At 39.6% G+C, this 20,543-nt stretch overlaps 3 protein-coding genes and 1 non-coding gene across 5 annotated transcripts; 2 read left to right on the plus strand and 2 right to left on the minus strand.

Annotated features, from left to right (window-relative positions):
* Positions 1-32: 32 nt before the first annotated feature.
* Positions 33-1,646, minus strand: LOC144981253 (uncharacterized). Its single transcript, XM_078944313.1, has 2 exons — positions 1,496-1,646; positions 33-1,375 (listed from the first exon to the last, which is right to left on the minus strand). Exons 1-2 carry the CDS (start codon positions 1,511-1,513, stop codon positions 485-487), a joined length of 909 nt encoding a protein of 302 aa, XP_078800439.1. The 5' UTR covers positions 1,514-1,646; the 3' UTR covers positions 33-484.
* Positions 1,647-1,901: 255 nt separating this feature from the next.
* LOC101167680 (uncharacterized) lies at positions 1,902-3,734 on the minus strand. The gene is made up of 4 exons (XR_013654831.1): positions 3,579-3,734; positions 3,371-3,457; positions 2,254-2,428; positions 1,902-2,159 (listed from the first exon to the last, which is right to left on the minus strand). It is a non-coding gene; the product is annotated as an uncharacterized LOC101167680 (transcript).
* A 21-nt stretch (positions 3,735-3,755) lies between these two features.
* Positions 3,756-11,020, plus strand: LOC101163876 (actin related protein 2/3 complex, subunit 1A). Of its 2 annotated transcripts, none has more exons than XM_078944307.1 (11): positions 3,756-3,816; positions 4,942-5,035; positions 5,304-5,408; positions 5,834-6,056; positions 6,740-6,847; positions 6,972-7,075; positions 7,163-7,271; positions 8,618-8,693; positions 8,785-8,978; positions 10,066-10,156; positions 10,254-11,020. In XM_078944307.1, exons 2-11 carry the CDS (start codon positions 4,972-4,974, stop codon positions 10,290-10,292), a joined length of 1,113 nt encoding a protein of 370 aa, XP_078800433.1. In that variant the 5' UTR covers positions 3,756-3,816; positions 4,942-4,971; the 3' UTR covers positions 10,293-11,020. The 2 variants fall into 2 exon arrangements, with proteins under 2 accessions (XP_078800433.1, XP_023814179.1); XM_023958411.2 differs by lacking the exon at positions 3,756-3,816 and adding an exon at positions 3,826-4,315.
* A 3,500-nt stretch (positions 11,021-14,520) lies between these two features.
* Positions 14,521-20,543, plus strand: LOC101167426 (actin-related protein 2/3 complex subunit 1B). Its single transcript, XM_004065973.5, has 10 exons — positions 14,521-14,952; positions 15,424-15,567; positions 16,232-16,336; positions 17,372-17,594; positions 17,684-17,791; positions 17,912-18,151; positions 18,230-18,305; positions 18,908-19,107; positions 19,470-19,560; positions 19,638-20,543. The coding sequence occupies exons 2-10, from the start codon at positions 15,504-15,506 to the stop codon at positions 19,674-19,676; spliced, it is 1,146 nt and encodes a 381-aa protein (XP_004066021.1). The 5' UTR covers positions 14,521-14,952; positions 15,424-15,503; the 3' UTR covers positions 19,677-20,543.

Below are 20,543 nucleotides of genomic sequence, written 5' to 3' on the forward strand. Positions count from 1 at the left end.
CAAGAAGAAAAGTTCAGGATTGTCCAACAACAGCAAGTTTTTGAAAGCTTTAATTCTTTATGCAACTGTTGAGATTTAACGGTTATGTTTCAATGATTTTACAGTATTTCTGACTGCAGTCAAACACATGCAGAGATGTTACAAAAACCCTCCATAAAGACTACCAATCTTTGCACAACAATATCATTACACTCCAAAATTTGTCATCTGCATTTTTTATCTCCAATCAAAAAGGTGTCAAGATTGAACTTGGCAGGAAACCACACAAAGCATCCCTATCCAAATGTGTGGATAAAAATGTATGGATCTTTCAAGAAAGCACAAGACTTTAAATATTTTAAGAGTTGTAAGTAAGTTTACAGCAACTGCCAGAGAAATGAGACAGCTATCCTCTTTTCACATATTGAAAACAACATCTACAAACTAATTAACATTGGAACAAAGAGGACAATTTTCAACAGTTACTTTTTTCTAAAAACTAAATTCAATTTTTAAAATCACCCTGGTAATTTTTCAAGCTGTTTGAACTCCTTTTCAGACTGTCCCCAACTGTAACTGTAGTGTTCTCCAGCCCCCGGAGCCACTCTGTACATTTCATCACCACATGTTCATCCGCACCATAGTTGTCTTCTTCTTCGTACTCCACGTCATCATATTTGTGTTTCTCGTTCAGGAGGGAAACTTTTACAATTGAACTTATATCCACCAAGTCGGTGTCGACTGTTTTTTTTGCACTCACTCTGCCATTTATTGAGTCATTTCCCGGAGGTGTCGACTGCAGCTTCCTGCGTCTGGCATCCGTGGCGTTTCCGGAGACACTGCCTCCACCTCCAGCGTATCTGGCAGCTGGTCGCTGTTGCTTTTCACTGTTCCTCCGCTGCAGCAACAGCACAGCTTCAGGGGTGAGGGTCAATGTAAAACGGACCCCCTCTTGATCTCTGGTTCTTGCCTTCAGCATTGGTTCACTCTTGTCAGAGCTGTGGCTCGCAGGTTTGTGCTGCTGTTTCTTTGGAAGACACTCTCCTGAAGTGGATGTAGGGGAGCTGACAGTTTGGGATGAAGAGAAAAAGCGATCCCTTTTCTTTGAATTCAGTTCAACCGCTGATACTCCTTTTACAGTTGGAAGGGGACTCTTGGGCTGATTCTTTCTCCCTAGATGCTTCAAGTTTAAAGTCAGACGCTCCTTGACTGATCCACCTTTGCCTTCTCTTGAATCTGTAGCTTTTGCTGCAGGGTTTGTTGCTGCAGTGTTGACAGTTCTCTCCTTTCCGGTCAGTCCTGATACAGAGCGTGCAATTGATACCGGTGGTATGAATGGCATTTTGGCAACACAGATAAGCAAATAAAAGAGGATTTCTCTTTTGCGCAGAAAATGCTGGAAGAAATAGGAGGAAAGTACAAAGGAGGCAGATTTCATTAAGCAGCCATGATACTTTAAGGTTTTCTCAGCCATGCAGCAGTCAGCAGGAAGTAAGTACACTGCTCATGACCTTACCCGGAGCTTGTTTCCCATGAAACGGCAGACAGGCTGATGTCTTATACCCAACAGGGAGGGTGTGGTTTGGCAGGCCTCAAAAAGCGTGTATGGTCTCAGAAGACGTCAATAAAAGCCTTTGCAACGTCTCCGCGCTGATTACCCAGAGGCTCAAAGCTCTAAATAAACCTACTCTTGTAATCTTCCAGTCTAATCAGTGAGGGCACGTTTACGACACGCAGCACAAGGCAAAAGTAGGATTTAATCCACAATGATTCCAGGGTTTTAACAGTAGTTGAAATCTATGGAAACCCGCCATGTTTTGAGCTTTGTTTTCAGTAATAATGGCTCTCCAACATACAAAATGCTCTGTAGTTCTACAGTTCTCCCATAAGTACATTTGTTAAAAATCAGGACACTTTACAAATGGATTGATAAAACCTATTTATTTAATCAAATGTGATTAAACCTAAAGCAAAAAAATAGACTAAACGTATGATACACCCTAAAATACAAAACCCATTTTTAAAGATGTGGAAGTGTGATTTTAAGCTTAAAAGCATGTCTTCATTTGAAGCATGCCCTCCTGTGTACGTGAAGAACCCGCTGACAGTGAGGACATGTGTGGTAGGCATCCTTGAAGTGGTTTACAAAAAATGGGATCAAGCAGCAGCCAAGCATCAACCTGCAAGACAGAATTTTGAGAAATTATTAAATTGAAGATGTCTTTTGGACATTAGTTAGATTGAAACCAAAGTTGTTTGAAAGCGTTTTCTCACCCACATAACACAAACACAAGACACATAATCCAGGCATAGGTCCCAACTTTGAAGCTGACTTGTGTTGTGACCGGAATCTGGCAGGAATCACATGTCATCAGTGCCGGAGAGCGAAACAACTCAATTTCACGTCTCGCAGACTTGACCCTTAGAGGCAATGAAGTGGTGGCAGGCACTAAAGAGATTCCAAAAAGAGATTAGGTGAATCCAAGTGTGGCAATAATAATAATACAACTGTTAAAGACAAACTCCAATGCAAATTGTGTTTTTTGTGTTTTTAACAAGTTCTTGTGGCATTTTTCTGACGACGAAGGACATGTATATGAAAAACTAAGCTCACAATTGCATTTCTGAGTATTCCTTTATTCAAATTGTTGTGAATTAGGAGCAGATTGTAAAATTCAGTTTGAAAAAAAAATGCTTATTTGTGACGTAGAAAATATGCTCAGGTGGGTCACAGGCTCCCTGCTCTGCTCCATTCTGACTAGATCCATGTGCATCTTTGTTTTCCTTGTCCAAGCTGGCATCTGGCTCAAAATTGTGTGGCTGGATAGCTCCAATATTGCTCACCATTTTTATTGCAAAGTTAGATTGGTGGTAGGGGCTGTAAACTAGCGGGAGAGCATGTAAACAGAGAGCTCTCAGCAATGGCGAGGGGATGGGGGGGTGGGATTGCTCTGTGCTAACAGTCCACCTCTCAGAGGTGAATTTCTAATGAACTCCTGCCGCTCTGGAGAAACATTGTCCTCGAAAACAACCCAGTTGTTTTCTTAATCTTAGCTAAAAGAATTTATAGCAAAAAAATAAAAAAACATAATAATAAGACCACAGGAAACGCTTAAAAAATATCTCAAAAGATGATTGGAGTGGCTCCTATCACATAAATGTGGAAAAAAAGGAAGTTACAATAATAAATTTCCTGTTCTGGCTCTTTTTGCGAGTAAAGCTTGAGTCTCAAGAAAGCAAAAATGCAGTTAGTCTGTCAGAAAGAACACTAAACTAACACCTTACAAAAAATGTAGAAAGTTAACCACAACCACAGCAACCATAGAAGTACAAGCAAGTCTACAATCAACAAATGACATGTGGCACTTTTGTTCAATAATAGTATGCATACCATGAAGTGGAGATGGATGAAGTGGTGAAGTGTTGTAGGTTGAGTTAATGTGGTACACCCCCACATTTCTCTTTGTCTCTTTTTTATCTGAGGGAAAAAATATTGTGTTTGCACTGAAGTAAATTTGCATTCAACAAAGAAAGTCTGACAATCTCAAAGCAGAGAATCAGTTTTTTTCAAATACCAGAATGCAGATTTTCCTTTTTACCTGATAATAAATATGGAGGAGGTGCTGTAAAAGGATCCTCAATTCTTTTCACTGACTCCATTTAACAGATTTGCTCAAACATAAAAAAAGTAAAACACTTCTGTTTGTATGCGTGCATCCAACAGCAATGTCCTTGCAGTGTCACCAGGTGCAATTAATTCAACTTTCCGCTGATTGGTTAAAAACCTGCTACCCACAACTCCACTGAAGCAAGAACCTGGAAATCAACAAAATAAAGGTTAAAATTCACGACTATTTCGATATAATTTTTCAAGAATTTTACATAAAATATTTAACGTTTTACCCGGCCTTTTATATAAACAAAAAAGAAGGATACAGGAATAAGAAAAACCTAATCATTCATGTTGCAAATTACTACAATGGTGTTCCACTGTTCCGCCCTTTAGCCGCTAGGGGAGCTCTTCCGTGCGGGCAGCAGTTGATGACACATTAACGTGAACCAGAAACTGGCTGAACTGGTTTATTCACTTGAATGTCATGATGCTAAGCTAGTTGATAGCCAGGTATCCACAGGTTTCGCTGCCTAGTTAGCTACCGGATGTTCTCGGTCGTATCCCCGTGGCCGTCTTGACATCTCCCCATCATTCCTGGACGAATTCGTGTTGACTGACCAGAGTCCACGAATTCGGTTCCATTCCATATATATAACATTTCTTTGCTAGCTTGAATTGACTTGACTGCTAACGACGGTGCACTGAGAGAAAGAGGCTTACGAGGTAAGTTAGCATGCGGGCTAGCGGAATGTAATGAATGTAGAAAAGGATTTTCTACGAGGAAATACTCGAGGCTGAAAGTGACAATGTAGGCCCTGCCGTGAAAGTGACCACTTTACGAAAATATCACGTCTTCACAACGTCCGTGTGGCATAATTTTATCAATCGATGTATTTTTCCCCTGCTAATTTGTAGGGAACATTGATAGAGTAATTGTTTTGACAGCCGTAGCGTGTAAGTTGACTCTCACCCTCCCATGGAAGCTATGCCTAGTTTAGTTAGCTAACCGGGTCAACTTTTTTTTTTGGCAAAAGCATTAGTACTAAAATATTTACATTAAGAGAACAATAAATGGTTTGTATTACATTACGTTACTGTTTAGCCTAACCGTAAGATAATAGAATTAGCATGCCGTTGGTTTCAGAAGTAAGCTAGCTGCTATCCTCATGTTTAACTTCATGACATAACGCTTCTGTTCAGTAGATTGCTCCATTTGACAACTAATCAGACATGTCTTGTTCGTTGTTTGCGTTCTGAGATATTTCTGTACCTTCAAAAGAAAACAGTTTAGCTCATTGTTGGCTATACAGCTTTCCGTGGCTACATGCTAAATAAGTTTTGGTTTGTAGAACTGCACCTAAGGACCACACCCAGACAAGATGTCCCTTCATCAGTTTTTGCTGGAACCCATCACCTGCCACGCATGGAATCGCGACAGGACACGTGAGGGACAAATTATCTTTACATCCGAGTCAGAATGGACATTTCGAACACTGTATAACAGCCCTGGCAACAAATAACATTATACTTGTGCCTGTTTGTGTCAAATCTGACTTTAACTTTTTAAAAAAGTGTTCCAGGAAAGGCTTGATTGCAAACTATGTGTCCCTTATCTCAGTTTTTGACACATGCGGAACACTTATCCTGCTTATTTGTATATCTTTTATCCATCTCGAGAACCTGTCTGCATGCTTTCATTTTTTGTTTTCAGAAATTGCCATCAGTCCAAATAACCATGAAGTTCATATCTACAAGAAAAGTGGCAACCAGTGGGTGAAAACCCACGAGCTGAAGGAGCACAATGGACACATTACAGGTATTCATGCAGGCTGCTAAGGTCTTTCTTTATGAATGTGCGACAGTTTTCTTTTCTTTTTTTAAGTTTGCCTGTAAAAGTATTTGGTTAATTTAGCTGCTCTTTAGCTAACATGTTTGAATTGAGGTTGAATTTATTAGTTCAAGTTAAAGCACAACAGCCATTCCACTTTATACTGATTGATCTGACTGGATCTGGAGTCTGCAAAAAGCTTGTGAATGTTATAGAATCCTAATTACTTCTTTCAGTTTGTTACCAAAAAGGAACCACCAATAAGATACCAGTATGGAGTTTACCCACTTAATTATAGAAATCAATCTGTGCTCAGTTATTTTTTAACTTGGATATGTTATCCAGTTTTCAGTTACTAACATTTTCACCATCCCATCCCGCATCACGTAACTTTAAATGATGTTGTGTTGCAGGTATTGACTGGGCTCCCAAAAGCGACCGTATAGTAACTTGTGGAGCAGATCGTAACGCTTACGTATGGTCCCAAAAGGAAGGAGTATGGAAGCCCACGTTGGTCATCCTCAGGATCAACCGAGCAGCCACTTTTGTGAAGTGGTCTCCGCTGGAGAACAAGTTTGCAGTTGGCAGTGGTGCTCGGCTCATTTCTGTCTGCTACTTTGAGTCTGAGAACGACTGGTAGGTGTACTGTATCTGTCATAAAATGCTGTAAACGTGTTTATTTTTGCAAATCTTTATTATAAAAGTTTCCACTTCATATTATTAATTCCACTTCAGTTGCCTTTTCTTTTTAATGACCCACTCCAATCTTTTTAATTTTGATTATACCATTTTTATCCAAAATCCTGTGTCGTTTTTAAGGACCATTTCTGCAGAGTGGCAGTAGTTCATTAGAAATTCCCCTGAGTTGGCATGGAGCTACTACCCTCCCCCCCCCTCCTCCTCCCTGCTGAGAGTTCTCTGTTTTTACATTCTCTCCCGCTAGCTTACAGCCCCTCACAACCCCAACCGAATATTACCGGTGCAACCAAAATGCAGAATGGGGCAGAGCAGGGAGCTTGTGGCCTTTCTAGTGTATTTTCTCGGTCACAAATGTGATCTTTTTCAAACAGCATTTTTTTCATCTGTTCCTGATTCACAACAATTTGAATTAAGAACTACTCAGAAATGCTACTTTAAACTTACTTTTCTTGATAAACGTTGTTCATTATCAGAAAAATGCCACAAGAACATGTTAAAAACATGATTCTCACTGGAGTGGGTTTTTAATGGCTAATTTATTTTTTGAAATTTGCTTCAGTTTTTCTGTACAAAGTGTAACTGCCTTAATGCTACAGAAATGGTCCTTTTCATGTTTTCAGGTGGGTGAGCAAACACATCAAAAAGCCCATCCGCTCCACCATCCTCAGTCTGGACTGGCATCCCAACAATGTCTTACTGGCTGCTGGTTCATGTGACTTTAAATGCAGGTAGAATCTCATTGGGTCATTCTGGCTCCTAACTAACTGGACTGCTCCCTATATTTTGAATTTTTAGTTTTTTCTTTTCCTTTTTAATCATCACTCCACCTACCCCTTCTACTTGGGCCTCCAGGGTTTTCTCAGCCTACATAAAAGAGGTGGAAGAGAAACCAGGTCCCACACCCTGGGGCAGCAAGATGCCGTTTGGAGCTGTGCTAGCAGAATTTGGAGGAGCAGGTCTGTGTTAATAGACTTTGCAGACATTTTTGAACTGAATCACATTGCTTATATATATATTTTTTTTGTTTGCCCTTTGTGCTCCAGGTGGAGGGGGTTGGGTCCACTCAGTTTCTTTCTCCTCTTCTGGTAATCGTCTGGCTTGGGTCAGCCATGACAGCACCGTCACTGTGGTAGACAGTTCTAAGACTGCCAGGTTTGTTCAGCTGCGCACACGCACGCAAGAAGATTGTCTATTGTTAGATATGTCTGTCTACAAACACAACTGCTTCTAATAATTCTTAGAAGCAGTTGTTAATTCTGCAATGTCATTTATTTCTGCTGCACAAAACATAAATCAAAAGCGGCTTTATTGACAAATGAACATGATCTAAATTGTATTATCCAGAAGATATAATTTGTTAGTAAAATTTCAGTGATATGATCCCATTAGGCATAAGAAAAGTGATGACTAACTTTAAGGCTGGGTGATCTTGCCTTTTTATTAATTTTTTTATTATATTTTTCCGATGTTAGTCAAATAGTCTGCAGATGCAAGGGTGTGTGATAATATAAGCATTAAAACGCATGAAAAGACTTGAGTAAAAATCACCTCCAAATAAAAACAAATAAACTAGAGTTTGCCTGAAAGATTTAAAAATGTAAAAAATAGTTTATCTTCAAAGGAGAGAAATAGCATTTGAAAAAGTTGCCAGTTCCTGGAAATCTTAATTCCAAATGTAAGTCAAAGTGTCATTTTTCCTTTATAAAGCCTATAAAGGCAAAAATAAAGTTAAAATTAGCAAAAATGTTTGTGGGGGTTGGGAGTTTAACCTTTTAATTTAACTTAATTTTCCTTTTGTGTACGGGTAACAGGTCAGTTGTTTGTTTTTTCGTTTAAGGTTTTCTGCTATTAGGACACGGAAATTAGTTCAATTAGAGTTCAAGGCTTTCCTGATCTAGTAGAGTATTAAACTTAAGGTCATGGATCACATCTGTTCTGCAGCGTTTGGATCCGTGCTGTGAACGTCCTCCACTATGATAATGGACACTGTTAATGTCTCCTAATCAAATCGTCCATCCAAAACCCGATTAGCTTGATACTAATGTCTGTGGATGGAGTCTTCTGGGTGGGTGGGTGAGTGTGCTGGAATAAAACTATAAAGATCAATTGCATGCTGATGGTTTAAAAAAACGGTTGGGATAGTTTGTGAACAATATGCTTATTTATATACGTCTAACATCAGTTATTTCAAAATACAGCAAGTCCATTCATTGTGTCCCAGGCCCAGCTGAAAAACTCAAATCATCTGTTAGTTTATTAAACCATAGGATTTTGATGAGAGGTTAAGATATCAACAATAATTTGTCCTTTCTGCTTGACTGTGAGACAAAGCTGGTGAACATGCAGGTACGGAGGAACTATCGATTGAGGATTTAAAATGGATGCATACGACATGCATCTCTGCAATCAGATTATGGCTGTATGGCAAAACAATATGTGCAAATTCAAATACTTCTGTCGTCATTGATCAGAAAAATGACATTGGTTTGTGTATTCAGTCCCTTACAGCTCAAGACGGAGTTCCTTCCTCTCCTCAGTGTCATTTTTGTGTCAGAGAACAGTTTAGTGGCTGCAGTAAGTCTAAACGCCTCGTCCTTCAATGTTTTCAAATGCGGGATTTTTGTCATTTCTGAAATCCTCCCCTCTGTTCCGTTTGCCGTTTCAGGGTCACGACTGCTGCCCAATGCTGTTCCGCTGTGACGACATGGGGACGCTCTCGTTTGTCTCAAAGCTGGACCTCCCCAAGCAGAGCATCCAGAGGAACATCTCCGCTATGGAACGCTTCAGGAACATGGACAAGAGAGCCACCACTGAAGACCGCAACACAGCCCTGGACACACTGCACCAGAACAGCATCACGTAGGTTTTGACCTTTAAAGATGGATGTGTTGGCAGCTAAATCTGCAAATATTTTGGCCTATTGTGTGATTTAGTGTTGAATACTTTTAGGGTCTGTTCACACAATCTTGTCAGTTTAGTTGTCATTTTGATCCACGTACAATTCTAGAAATGTGGCTGCCCTTCTTCCTTCCCCCCCCAACAGTTATTCTGTCAAATGCACTGTTTGCTGCTGAACTCTGAGTCTGGTGTTCATGTAAATATGTCTCTTATACAAATCAGAAAAAGTTCCTAAATATTATGATGCAGCTGAAGTGTTGAATCTGCCACTTGATTTTTGCTGGTTTCTTTTACTAAACATTTTCTTTTTTGTTCAAAAAGTGTAAATATCTACTCTAACTCTGCATTAGTGACAATGGTTGTTTAAGGTCTCAGTATCCATGTGAAGTCTGTTCTTTAGGATAGAATGATGAACTGCTTCTATTAGTTTTCTTTAAAATTAACCTAATTTAACCTACAAATTTAGTCGGAACTTCTGGTATTTTTAAATCTATATCTCATTTTTTGACTGTATACAAGAACTGACCGCGTGACTACCCCCCCCCCCCCACTTTCAAATAGTAGGGGTGTGGACTTCCAACAAGCTCGCTACTAATTGGTGACGGTGGTTGCCATAGAAACGGTGACTCTGATTGAAGTGGACCTATCACTGCTTACTGACTCTAACAGTCATATTGCGATAAAACGGCGATTAAATTAACTTCATTTGGTTGGAAGTGAACCATTTTCTCATACAAACAATGATCTGAATCCACTATAGTGCACTTTACTGTCTGCACTGTGTTTATCTAATGGTAATATTCTTGATGTTTTTTTTTTATGTTCTTTTAGTTTGATATATCTTCCATCAAGACAGCATTTTTTGAATGTTGTGTCAAAACTCCTATAACCACAAACACCTAATTCTTGTATTTTCAACATGGGCCGTCAAACTATCCTTTATTAGAGCCCACTGGTGCAGTTAATCATAACTTGCTCATGTTTACTGTGGATGTCACCTTCTATACTGATGATTATACGTTTCTGTCTGCCTGTTTTTCCTCTCCAGCCAAGTGTCTATCTATGAAGGAGACAAAAGGGATTGTCGCAAGTTCTGCACTACAGGCATCGATGGAGCAATGACCATTTGGGACTTTAAGGTAAAAGAAGTTTCACTGGGGGGGGGGGGGGGGGGGGGCATTTTGATCAGCTTTTGCTTAAAAATGTCTCATTGAGAACTTATTTTTTCCTCTTCAGAGTCTAGAAGCTTCCATCCAGGGTCTCCGCATCATGTGAACAAATATCATGAAGGAATGAAGAGATGCCGTGTCCTTACTTCTCCCCACCGGCCCTCTTCAGAAATTCTTACCTTTCCTCTTCTTTTCTTTCACTTCAGCCCTCGCCACTCCTTCCCTGTCCGTCACGCAGCCAGTAACAAACTGACAACCTCACGAGTGTCTGCTGAAGCACTGATCAGGCCATAACACACGCAGTGTGGGTTTGTACTAAACATGCTCACACCTATACACACTAGAACACACCTATACACACCGAGCTGCCGTGTGACTTCACTGTTTTCTTTTTGTTTTGTTTGTTTTTAAATGAAGGTTAGCAAAGAGTTTAAGTGGGAGGGTCTTCTGACAAAATAAACGTGATGTGACTTTGATGTTTTTATGTTCTCTAACCTCCTGTACCTAAAGTTGAACACTAAAAGGTGCGTTTTATCCAAAAAGCAGACTGTATCTCACCTCAGATCAACCCTCTGATCTCAGAATGTCGGTGTTGAGGATGTGGCGGACTTCAGCGACTGTTGGGCTTTCCTGTTGTTCTGAGTCTTCGCTGCCGGTTGTCGGTTTAAAACCTGGACAGATTCTGATAGTGGGGGGGGGGGGGCAGCTTTCTGAACGGCCGCAGAGCCACGGCTCTGTAGCTACTACACTAAAACCACACAAGATGGAGGATTTCTATGTAACTGATCATGAGGTAGACATCAAATAAAGATTAAAAACATTTACACTAGATGACTCACGTCTACAGATTTTTCTGTGTTCTTTAATTGACATGGTTCCCCTCTCAATATGAGCAGAGCCTATTCTAAAATATACCTCATCTATATTAAATACCAGAGAATAATGGAAGATTATTTTTCCCGTTACTTGCTCTTAAATGAGAATGTGTCCAAAGCAAAAAAACAAAAGTTACTCATTGTTTTTTTTTATGTTAAATTCTGAAGGCTTTTGGGGATTTTTGTACATTTTTTTTATTACAAAAAATCGCTCATTTTTTTTACTTCTATAAATTAAGAGTGTGTGATAAATGTTAAAACTATCAGTTCATCATACTTTCATCCCCATCCCTAAAAGCTTGGATGAGGTATATTTGTGGATGTTTGGGTATTACCAAAAGTGGAGCCTTGGATTGACGGCAGATTTGATTCATTTTCACTTTGGCTGCAAAAAAAAAAAGAAACCTTATCATGCAAGGCTTTTCTATTATTATTTATGGCAACACTTTACAAATCTTAACTGCTGTGTCATCTATGCTCTACCCTCTTCTCAAAGCCCCTTCAAGCAGACTAATCTCTTTTTTCTTAGCATCTTAAAGATACTACAGGAAACCTCGGAGTCTGAAGTGACCACACATTCAACTTGATAGGTTGGCAGAGATTCCCAGCATTCTGGGATGTCTTTCAACGTGGAATCTTTTTTTTTTTTTTGTCCACACAACCTGGAGTAATGGGCTCCACAATGTGTAGAAATTTCTGTTTCCTCTCAGTTGTGGAACAGTCAGTTATAAAAAGCTTATTATACATTTATCAAACACACTGACTTTTTGGTTAAAATGGAAAAAAACTGTTATAAAATAGGAAACATTTTAATTGTTTTCCCATTGTGAGGTTTTACTCATGGTACATTAACTTAAAATGCATGGTAAGAAGAACATCTTATTTAGGTCTCAGTACAACAAAAATATGCAAAACCAGTAGAATTAATAGAGATGGAATAGATTTTCTAATGATTAAAACATTTAGATGGATTTTTTTTAACCAATAATAGTGGATTTTTTTTAACAAAGAAAAAAAGGTTTTGTTTTTTTCTCTGAAATGACAGTAAATCAGCAGTAGTTAAAAGTAAGTCCTGACACTACTTTAACTGAAACGGGAGAGCCCTAACAAGATCTGTTCTCATGTAGTAGCTCACTGTTGGAGACTAAACCTAAACAGTTCATGATGGAAATCCCAGAGCTTACTTTCCTGAATTCTTAAAGCTGAAGACAAAAATAGTTTCTGAAGAGGAACTTTTTATAGTGTATTCTTCTCCTAAAAATAATTGGGAAATATGTAAGTGGCAGGAGGTCATTTGTATCTGGAATATTAAAGTGCCTAACAGAGGCAGGTCTCTGTTTGTGTCATTAGGGTCTGTAAATGAGGTTAAAAAGACTAAAAGCACTCTGAGCCTCAAAGCTCAAGGGGAAAGCAAAAGTGAAAGGCTGTGTTCGAGGCTTGTGGATTTTTTACTGACTTTTAATCTCAATAAAGTTAAATTAGCCCTTTTTCTGAACCAGTTCTGTGATTCTTGAATTCTCATCAAGGAACTGTTGATTTTCTAACTAGATGTTTCTGTGTTTATTAGGTTTTCTAACTCAGTTCCATGAAACAAACCACCTGCTGTGTGGATTCAGCGGAAGCTGGATAATCACTAAATGCTAAATGACATATACCATAGTTCTATATCACTTTTCTATCTTCCTTGAAGGCTCAAAGCAATTAACATTCACAGTCCCAATCACACACATTCATAAACTGATGGGCACTGCTGCCCAACACGCTGCCTAACTTATAGCCACCAGGGGCAGCGCAGGTTTCAGTTGCCCAAGGACACTTCCACACATGAGCAAGGTGGGAACTGAACGTGCAATACTCTGATCAGAGGCTGACCGCTCTACCTCTGCACCACGGCCATCCCACAAAGAAGATAAAGGATTTGCTTCATGATGTAAGTCGCTGCAGAGAAAAACAACTTTGTGTGGACTGTTGGAGGAAAACTCCATAGGAATCTGGAGTGAGGTGCAATATATGACTATTTTTAGGTCTTTCATTGCAACTCAGAGCCGTGCCATCTGCAAAAACCTCTCAGATAATTTTAGCAACCGATGGAAAAATGTGTGGAATGATGTGAAAGCATCTAAAGGGGGCTCCTTGTACACCCCACTTGTTTATTTTGCTTGCACAGGTGGAGGTCCATATTGACCACCAACTGGACTGGAGATGCATTTATTAGGTTGCAAACAAAAAAGAGAAAGAACACTATTTTTACGCTACAAAACAAACTTAGCAAAAGTCAGTACTGTCAATAAACAAAGACAAAACTGAACTCTTCTTCCAAATCATAACTAATGGCTTGTATAAGTCGCAGAATCCTTCAGTCTAGCTGTTAGACATTTGGCTGACTCAGTAGTACCACAAAAACTGTCTGTGGACACTCTATTAATGCCTTAATGCTTTTTTAAAAAATTGTTATGACTTTTCTGGCACAGATCCTTTGAATTAAAAGAACATCCTGCAAATCTTCATTCTGTATTCATTAAAGCCCAACTCCTGTAGTCAAAGGCCACGATCATAGAACAATAATGTTAACCATCGGGTCCATGGAGCTGACAGATCATTTTCTTTAATTTTGTTCGTGTCACCCGATGAAACAGCTGTGTGGCCAACTTTAACCCCATCCGGTTGTTATTTTTTCTCTTTTACCTATTTTCTCCTGTCTACCCGAAGAGGGATGTAACAGTGGACGGAGCAGTAAGTGACAGCTTACTGCCTCGTCGTGCTGCCCTGCCCCCTTAAACCTTGCTCCACATCTCCCCCTGGAGCTGTGCACGAATCAGCACAACTGGCTTGTTAGTACATCTCTGTACTTACTTCCTATGTAGGTCATGACTCACTGTGTTAAATTACGTTGCTATGGCAGCTATCAGTACATTTAAAAAGGGGGGTGTAAAAATTTCAATTTGACAACATATTGGTGCAAATGTTTAGTGTAATAAAGCATGAAAGAAAATGGGATCCTGTAGCCTGGCATTATGTGAAGTGACATTTGACCTCTCTGCTTTGGTAACTTTGGTGTGCTGTAGAAGCAACTGAGGGGGGCTTGGGTATTTTAAAATGACGGATCTTTTCATCTTTTTTTAATCCCCTCCTTTTTATCTTCCCTAAGAGAATTTATTGAGACATGCATTTATCAAAAACCAAAAAAAAAAAGGGGTGGAAGACTTAACAATCCTGATTCTTTAAAGAATAATAACAAAAATATGAACAGTTGGAGACATCTGAATGGGTTTACTTTAGGGAAAAAATACAGAAGCTATAATTTATGCTCTCCTCCACCATTTAGACCCACCCCCCAAACACCCCCTCACTTTTCCTTCCGTCTTTGTAAGTTCCTCTTTCTGCATGCAGAAGTTTGCCCACATGTCCCGCCCCCTTTTTTTTCTTCTTCTTCTTTCTTTTCAAGTTTCTTTGCCCCCCCTCTCAGTGTCAGCCTCCTCCTTTTTGTGTAACACTGCATTGTGCCCACACTCCTCCCTTTTCTTCTATTTTTCCATTTCCCTTCAACTTTCCACTTTATTTTTGTGTAAAACTATATTTAAAAAGAGGAAGTTAGACATTTTTTCCCACATTCTTTTGCATGTTACACCCATGTTTTTTTTTTTTTAGTTCAAAACCCTGCAAACTTCCTGTATGTGTGAGTTTCAGTGTACCCTCCTCCACTACTTCCCCCGCCAGCTTCTCCTCTCTCTTCAGCTGAGCTCCTCTTCTTCCTGAGCTCACTCTGCCGACTGCGTTCGTGTTGACTGGCCAGAGTCCGCGAGCTGAACATCCTGCTTTGGTCCACAGTGTTCCTCTGCCTCTGTTCTATTGCTACCTCTGACATTAATGCACCTCAGTCCTGCCCTCTGGGTAAGTAAGGAGCAAGTTTTTTGTTTTTTTCCCATCTTACTGAATGTGTTTGAACATGTCACACATACTCACTTTAGGTGGTGCATTTTCTAAAGAAAACAATATTTTAGTAGGACATGAAAATGACAAATTCAAAACATATAACACTAAAATTGTGTGAAAACAGTTTGTAAGTTGTTTCATTTGAACATTTTTCTGCTCTTGCGTATTGTAAACCTTTGAGCATAGGTTGTTGCGGAGATCTTTGTACCTCTTGACCTGCAAATTTCTCGACACACCTCTCAAAATCTGTGTTTGATTAACACACACTGTGCCAGATAACCTCCGCCACACAAATTTCTGACCACACAATCACACATTCTGGGTCACCAGTTTTTGAAAAAAAGCAAAAAGATAGTTCTGAATTCTTAAACATTTTTAATATTTTTTCGCTTTTGCTATCAATAAATATTGTCACTTCCGTTTTCCTAGACCTGACTGTTAATTTCTCAGATCATCGGCTCCTGGTTCCTCTACCTACTTCCTGTTCTGGTTCTGACTTTTGATTGGCCATGTCGTACCACAGCTTTTTACTGGAACCAATTAGCTGCCACGCCTGGAACAAAGATCGAACCCGTAAGTTCATCAGTCACAAGAAACACTGTGCTTATGTTGTTTAGTCTAAAGTCCATGCATATCTTAGGTGGAAGTCTGCCAGACAACAAACAGTGTCGTAATTTTTCCCCCAGGTGGGAGAAGGTATTTCCTGTTTTGTTTCACACTGAGGCCGGTGGGAGGACGGGCTTGTCTGAAGGCCCTTGTTCTCTGTCAGTTAGGGGGAACTGATGCCTTATTTGGCTTTCATGATCAGCGCTGTGCTTTCTGGGTAAAGCGGATGTGACAGACATCTGTGATGAAGACACACACAGACGCATTAGTTTCATTCAACTTGCAAAGCTCACAGAAAATGCACACCACAGCAGCCACAATGCTGCTCCTACACATCACACTCCTCATGACTCATCTGAAAAGACGTGCAGTCTTAGGGGTTAGCATGTGGCAAAAAGGAGGTGGTTGTTCTTGAAGGCATTCTATTTAAATCTACCACACGTCTCCCAGCCCCCCCTCCATGCTGATACAAGATACATTTCATTGTTTCAAGCTTTTGTGCACCGTCAGCTGACCACCCTCTCAGACAGTTTCCACCCTGTTACTTTGCACTTTGTTCTTCCGCTGTTGGGAAAAAAAAAAAACTTCTTGTGGAACATCTTTCATGAATTTAACCGTTTCTGTGCTCCAGAGATCGCACTGTGCCCCAACAACCATGAGGTCCACATCTACAAGAAAGATGGGGCTAAGTGGACCAAAGTCCACGAGCTGAAGGAGCATAATGGACAGGTGACAGGTAAAAAACATTCACTTTTGTGACTTTCCTTTATTTTTGTAGTTTTAAATCATGGAGATGTTAATTTAATCACATATTGTCTTCGTTTTAAGTCAATAAGTTTAGTGCTTCTTGTGCAGCATGCAATATTTGCCCACCTCCAGTAGGCTATAGTAACTTCCATAACCCAAATGTTAAAGACCCACTGGTGTTTTTGGTGCTTTAACATGCTATTGTGGCATGTATGTCATGATGAAGGGCACTTATAAAGAACATGAAGCTTAACATTGCATTTCTGAGTATTTCTTTATTCAAATTGTTGTGAATCAGGTGCAGAGGAAAAAACTGTTGTTTAAAAAAGAGCGTATTTGTGACATAGAAAATACACTGGGTGAGCTCCCTGCTCCGCTCCATTCTGATGCTCCCAGACAAATAGATCCATGAACTTCTTTGTTTTCCTTGTCTGAGTTTGCCTCTGGCTCATTTTTGTTGTACTGATAATGTGAGGTTGGGGGTGTGAGGGGCTGTAAGCTAGCGGGACAGCATGTAAACAGAGAACTCCCACTTGTGGATGTTGGGAAGTGAGATAGTGCCAACGGTCCCGCCCACAAATCAGAGGCAAATTCCAAATTCCAGCAAACGACAGTATTTTTTATTTTTGGCTAAAAACAGCATCATCATTATTAGAAAGACCACTGGAAACACTTTTACAATAGATCAAAAGATATTCAGAGTGAGACTTTACACTTTACTTTTGAATTCTTTTAAAACTCAATTGAAAACTTTTTATATTTGCAAAGCATTTGAACTGAAGCTGTTTTTATTTGGGCTTGGGATGATTGTTTTACGTGGTATGTGCTTTTGTGTTTTATGTTTTTATATATATATATATATATATATATATATATATATATATATATATATATATATATATATGTTAACCTGTAAAGCACCTTGTGACTACTGTCTGTGAAAGGTGCTATAGAAATAAAATTTACTCTACACTGTTGTATGCGTCTGAAATGGAGAGTTTTGAAGGATTTATTGTCAATGCAGGAATTGACTGGGCTCCAGAGAGTAACCGTATAGTCACCTGCGGAGCAGACCGTAATGCTTACGTGTGGACCCTCAAAGAGGGGGTCTGGAAGCCCACCCTGGTCATCCTCAGGATCAACCGTGCTGCTCGCTGTGTTAAGTGGTCGCCAAAGGAGAACAAGTTTGCTGTCGGCAGCGGCTCGCGGCTCATCTCCATCTGCTATTTTGAGCAGGAAAATGACTGGTGATCCATCTCAAGAACTTTAAAACAGCTTCATTTAATCAGCCAAACCAAATATTCTGATTATATAAAATGAACATCTCTCCCTTCAGGTGGGTGTGCAAGCACATCAAGAAGCCAATCCGCTCTACCATCTTGAGTTTGGACTGGCATCCCAATAATGTGCTGCTGGCAGCCGGATCATGTGACTTCAAATGCAGGTATTTTGTTAATCTAAAGGCTCCTCTATGTAAATCTTAAGGTTCGGCGTTTGTTTACAGTGACATCTACCTGCATTCTCCATAAATCAGTAATGAAAGTTTTGTTTTGCTCTTCCACAGGGTTTTCTCTGCCTATATAAAGGAGGTGGAGGAGAAGCCGAGCCCCACCCCCTGGGGCAGCAAGATGCCTTTTGGGGAGGTCTTGTTTGAGTCAGGAGGTTCAGGAGCTCAGGTCCAGACTTCAGGAGGAGGAGGAGGCGGTTGGGTGCATAGTGTGTGTTTCTCACACTCCGGCAACCGTCTGGCCTGGGTTTCCCATGATTCCACGGTATCTGTCGCAGAGGGAGGCAAGACTGGAACGTAAGAGAGGCGGGCAAACCTGTGCACATGACAGTGTAGGTCGTGCAGGTGTATGACCTTCTGTTGTGACCACTACAGGGTGAGCAGCCTGAGCTCAGAGACGCTTCCTCTGCTGTGTGTGACCTTCATCACTGAGAACAGCTTAATAGCAGCTGTGAGTATTCAGCACCGATCCATCACTTTATCTGACCACACTCAAGCCCGTCATGAAGAATCAATTAGGCTTTATTTGATTATTTTTCATTCCTGGTGGTACATTTCACTTGATGGCCTAATTTCACCCTGTGATTGAGTTGGTTTGTTTTTTTCTGACAAAATTTATGTGCAACCGATAAATTTAGTTAGTATTTACGAAGCACATTATGCTTTTACTTTTTTCTTTAAGCCATAAAAACCATAAAAAAAGTACTTTTTACTTATACTTGAGTGATTTTATTTTGAAAATATTTTCTGGCACCGAGTGGCACAAAAGCTGCTGCACACAAACAGAACTTCAAGCTTGGATATTTAACAATGATGGAAATGTGACTTGCAATGATTACATGTAAATTAAATATAATTTAATTTTACACATCATAATTATGTCAATCTGGCAGCAGCTTCTTTTGCACTGTGTAAAATATACAAAGTGGAAATATTCATTCATTTTTTTCTTATTTTTTGTTTGTACAAGCTATCAGCTCTAATTGAGAGAGAAAAAACACAATTGCCCCGGCGTTGTCTCTTAGTATCACCAACATCCCTCTGTGTCTTCAGGGTCACGACTGTTACCCAATGCTGTTTGTGTACGATGGCGCCAAAGTCAGCCTGACATTTGGCGGTAAGCTGGATGTTCCAAAGCAAGCTGCCCAGAAGGGAATCAGCGCCAGAGAGCGTTTCCAGAATCTGGATCGCCGAGCTTCAGAGACTCAGGGCACCGACAAGGACCTCAACACGCTGCACAAGAACAGCATCAGGTCAAGCTAGTGCTTTGGAGTGTGGGCAAAAAATGAAATGGTCAACGTTTCAAAGAATACTGACAAAATGATGCTTTTACAAAGGTTGTTGCAGGAGAAAAGTTGGAAATGTTTTTCAAGTTGCTGGCTTTTAAATTTCATAAATATTTTTTTTAATTTGCTTTAACTGATCACAAAAACAAGACAAGAAATTATACATTTAGACCAATTATCTGATACATTTAGGAAGTTTATTTTTTGATATAACATGAAATTTGGGGGGGGGGGGTGTAATTACTTAAATATTTTCTTAACACACATTTCGGGATTCTTTGGCTTGTTAATCCACTGATTTTGACTTCTATCCAATGATTTGTTTTCAGTCAAATCTCTTTGCTGGAAGGAGGAAGAAGCCAGTGCACCAAGTTCTGCACCACCGGCATGGATGGAGGAATGAGCATCTGGGATGTCAAGGTACCACAAGCATAAACACCAGCATTTAGTTTGGTTTTTAAATATCTGACTTCATACACTCATCATAATCTTTTCAGACTCTGGAGTCGGCTATGAAGGACTTGAAGATCGTCTGAGCTGCTTCGTATCTACCCGATCAAAGGCAATATATTTCTGTGTTATGAAATCTGCTGCAACAAAGCTTCTTGGCTGTTTTTTTAATCAAATGTGTCCCCTTTTTTAAAACATACAAATGAAACAGTGTTTTTCCATCTTATTGTCTGTTCATGACAAGGCTCTGTAACAAGGGGCTGGCCTCAGATTGACGAATGGTACTTATTCTGCTGCATTAGCACAGGCACAGCTCAGTCTAAGCTTAATGCTTAAAGTAGTTATTTTATATTCCTGCCAATGAAAATCTGGAATCCTTTCACAAAGCTTATGCTGGTCATAATATGCATTTAATAAATAATTGCTGTCACAGAGATCTTCAGACTAAGGTTCATTATTGAGGCTTGTGCATTGTTTATTTGAATCTATTTAGAATGAAATGATCAATATTTATGGTAGAGAAAAATATAAAAAAATGAGTAAGTGGTGTTGGACTTACGGACAAATAGGTATAGTAAACATTTTCTGCATTTTCTTTTTTATGAATTGTGCTTAACCACCATTAATTACACTTGTGGTGAGAGAAGTGGAGCTTTCTCCTAGCTATATTACATTAGGATCTGAAAAGAAAAGACACACCACAAATTAGTAGGGATCCGAGTTTGGTATATTATTTCATTGTTGTACCATTCTTCGTAGTAGATATGCATTAGCAGAATAAATTTAGAATTTTTTGATGGGCCCAACTCAACTACTGCTGCTCTTTACACAAATTTTATTTTCTTATTTACCATTATTTAATGGTTTGTTTGATTATGCAAATTGTTTCTTTTTGCTTTACAGCACAAAATTTCTCTCTCTTTTTTTCTTCAATAAACTGTGTTCCTCATCTT

The sequence above is a fragment of the Oryzias latipes genome, chromosome 1, assembly GCF_053564925.1.
Source record: "Oryzias latipes strain Hd-rR chromosome 1, Olatipes_Hd-rR_3.1".
In the NCBI taxonomy this organism is placed as follows: domain Eukaryota; kingdom Metazoa; phylum Chordata; class Actinopteri; order Beloniformes; family Adrianichthyidae; genus Oryzias; species Oryzias latipes.

Coding starts and splice junctions, on each gene's coding strand:
- LOC101163876 (XM_078944307.1), top strand. CDS start 4,972: ATGTCCCTTCATCAGTTTTTGCTGGAACCCATCACCTGCCACGCATGG. Junction 6,848..6,971: donor TCATGTGACTTTAAATGCAG/GTAGAATCTCAT, acceptor TTGGGCCTCCAG/GGTTTTCTCAGCCTACATAA. Junction 8,694..8,784: donor AGAACAGTTTAGTGGCTGCA/GTAAGTCTAAAC, acceptor TTGCCGTTTCAG/GGTCACGACTGCTGCCCAAT.
- LOC101167426 (XM_004065973.5), top strand. CDS start 15,504: ATGTCGTACCACAGCTTTTTACTGGAACCAATTAGCTGCCACGCCTGG. Junction 18,306..18,907: donor AGAACAGCTTAATAGCAGCT/GTGAGTATTCAG, acceptor CTGTGTCTTCAG/GGTCACGACTGTTACCCAAT. Junction 19,108..19,469: donor CTGCACAAGAACAGCATCAG/GTCAAGCTAGTG, acceptor ATTTGTTTTCAG/TCAAATCTCTTTGCTGGAAG.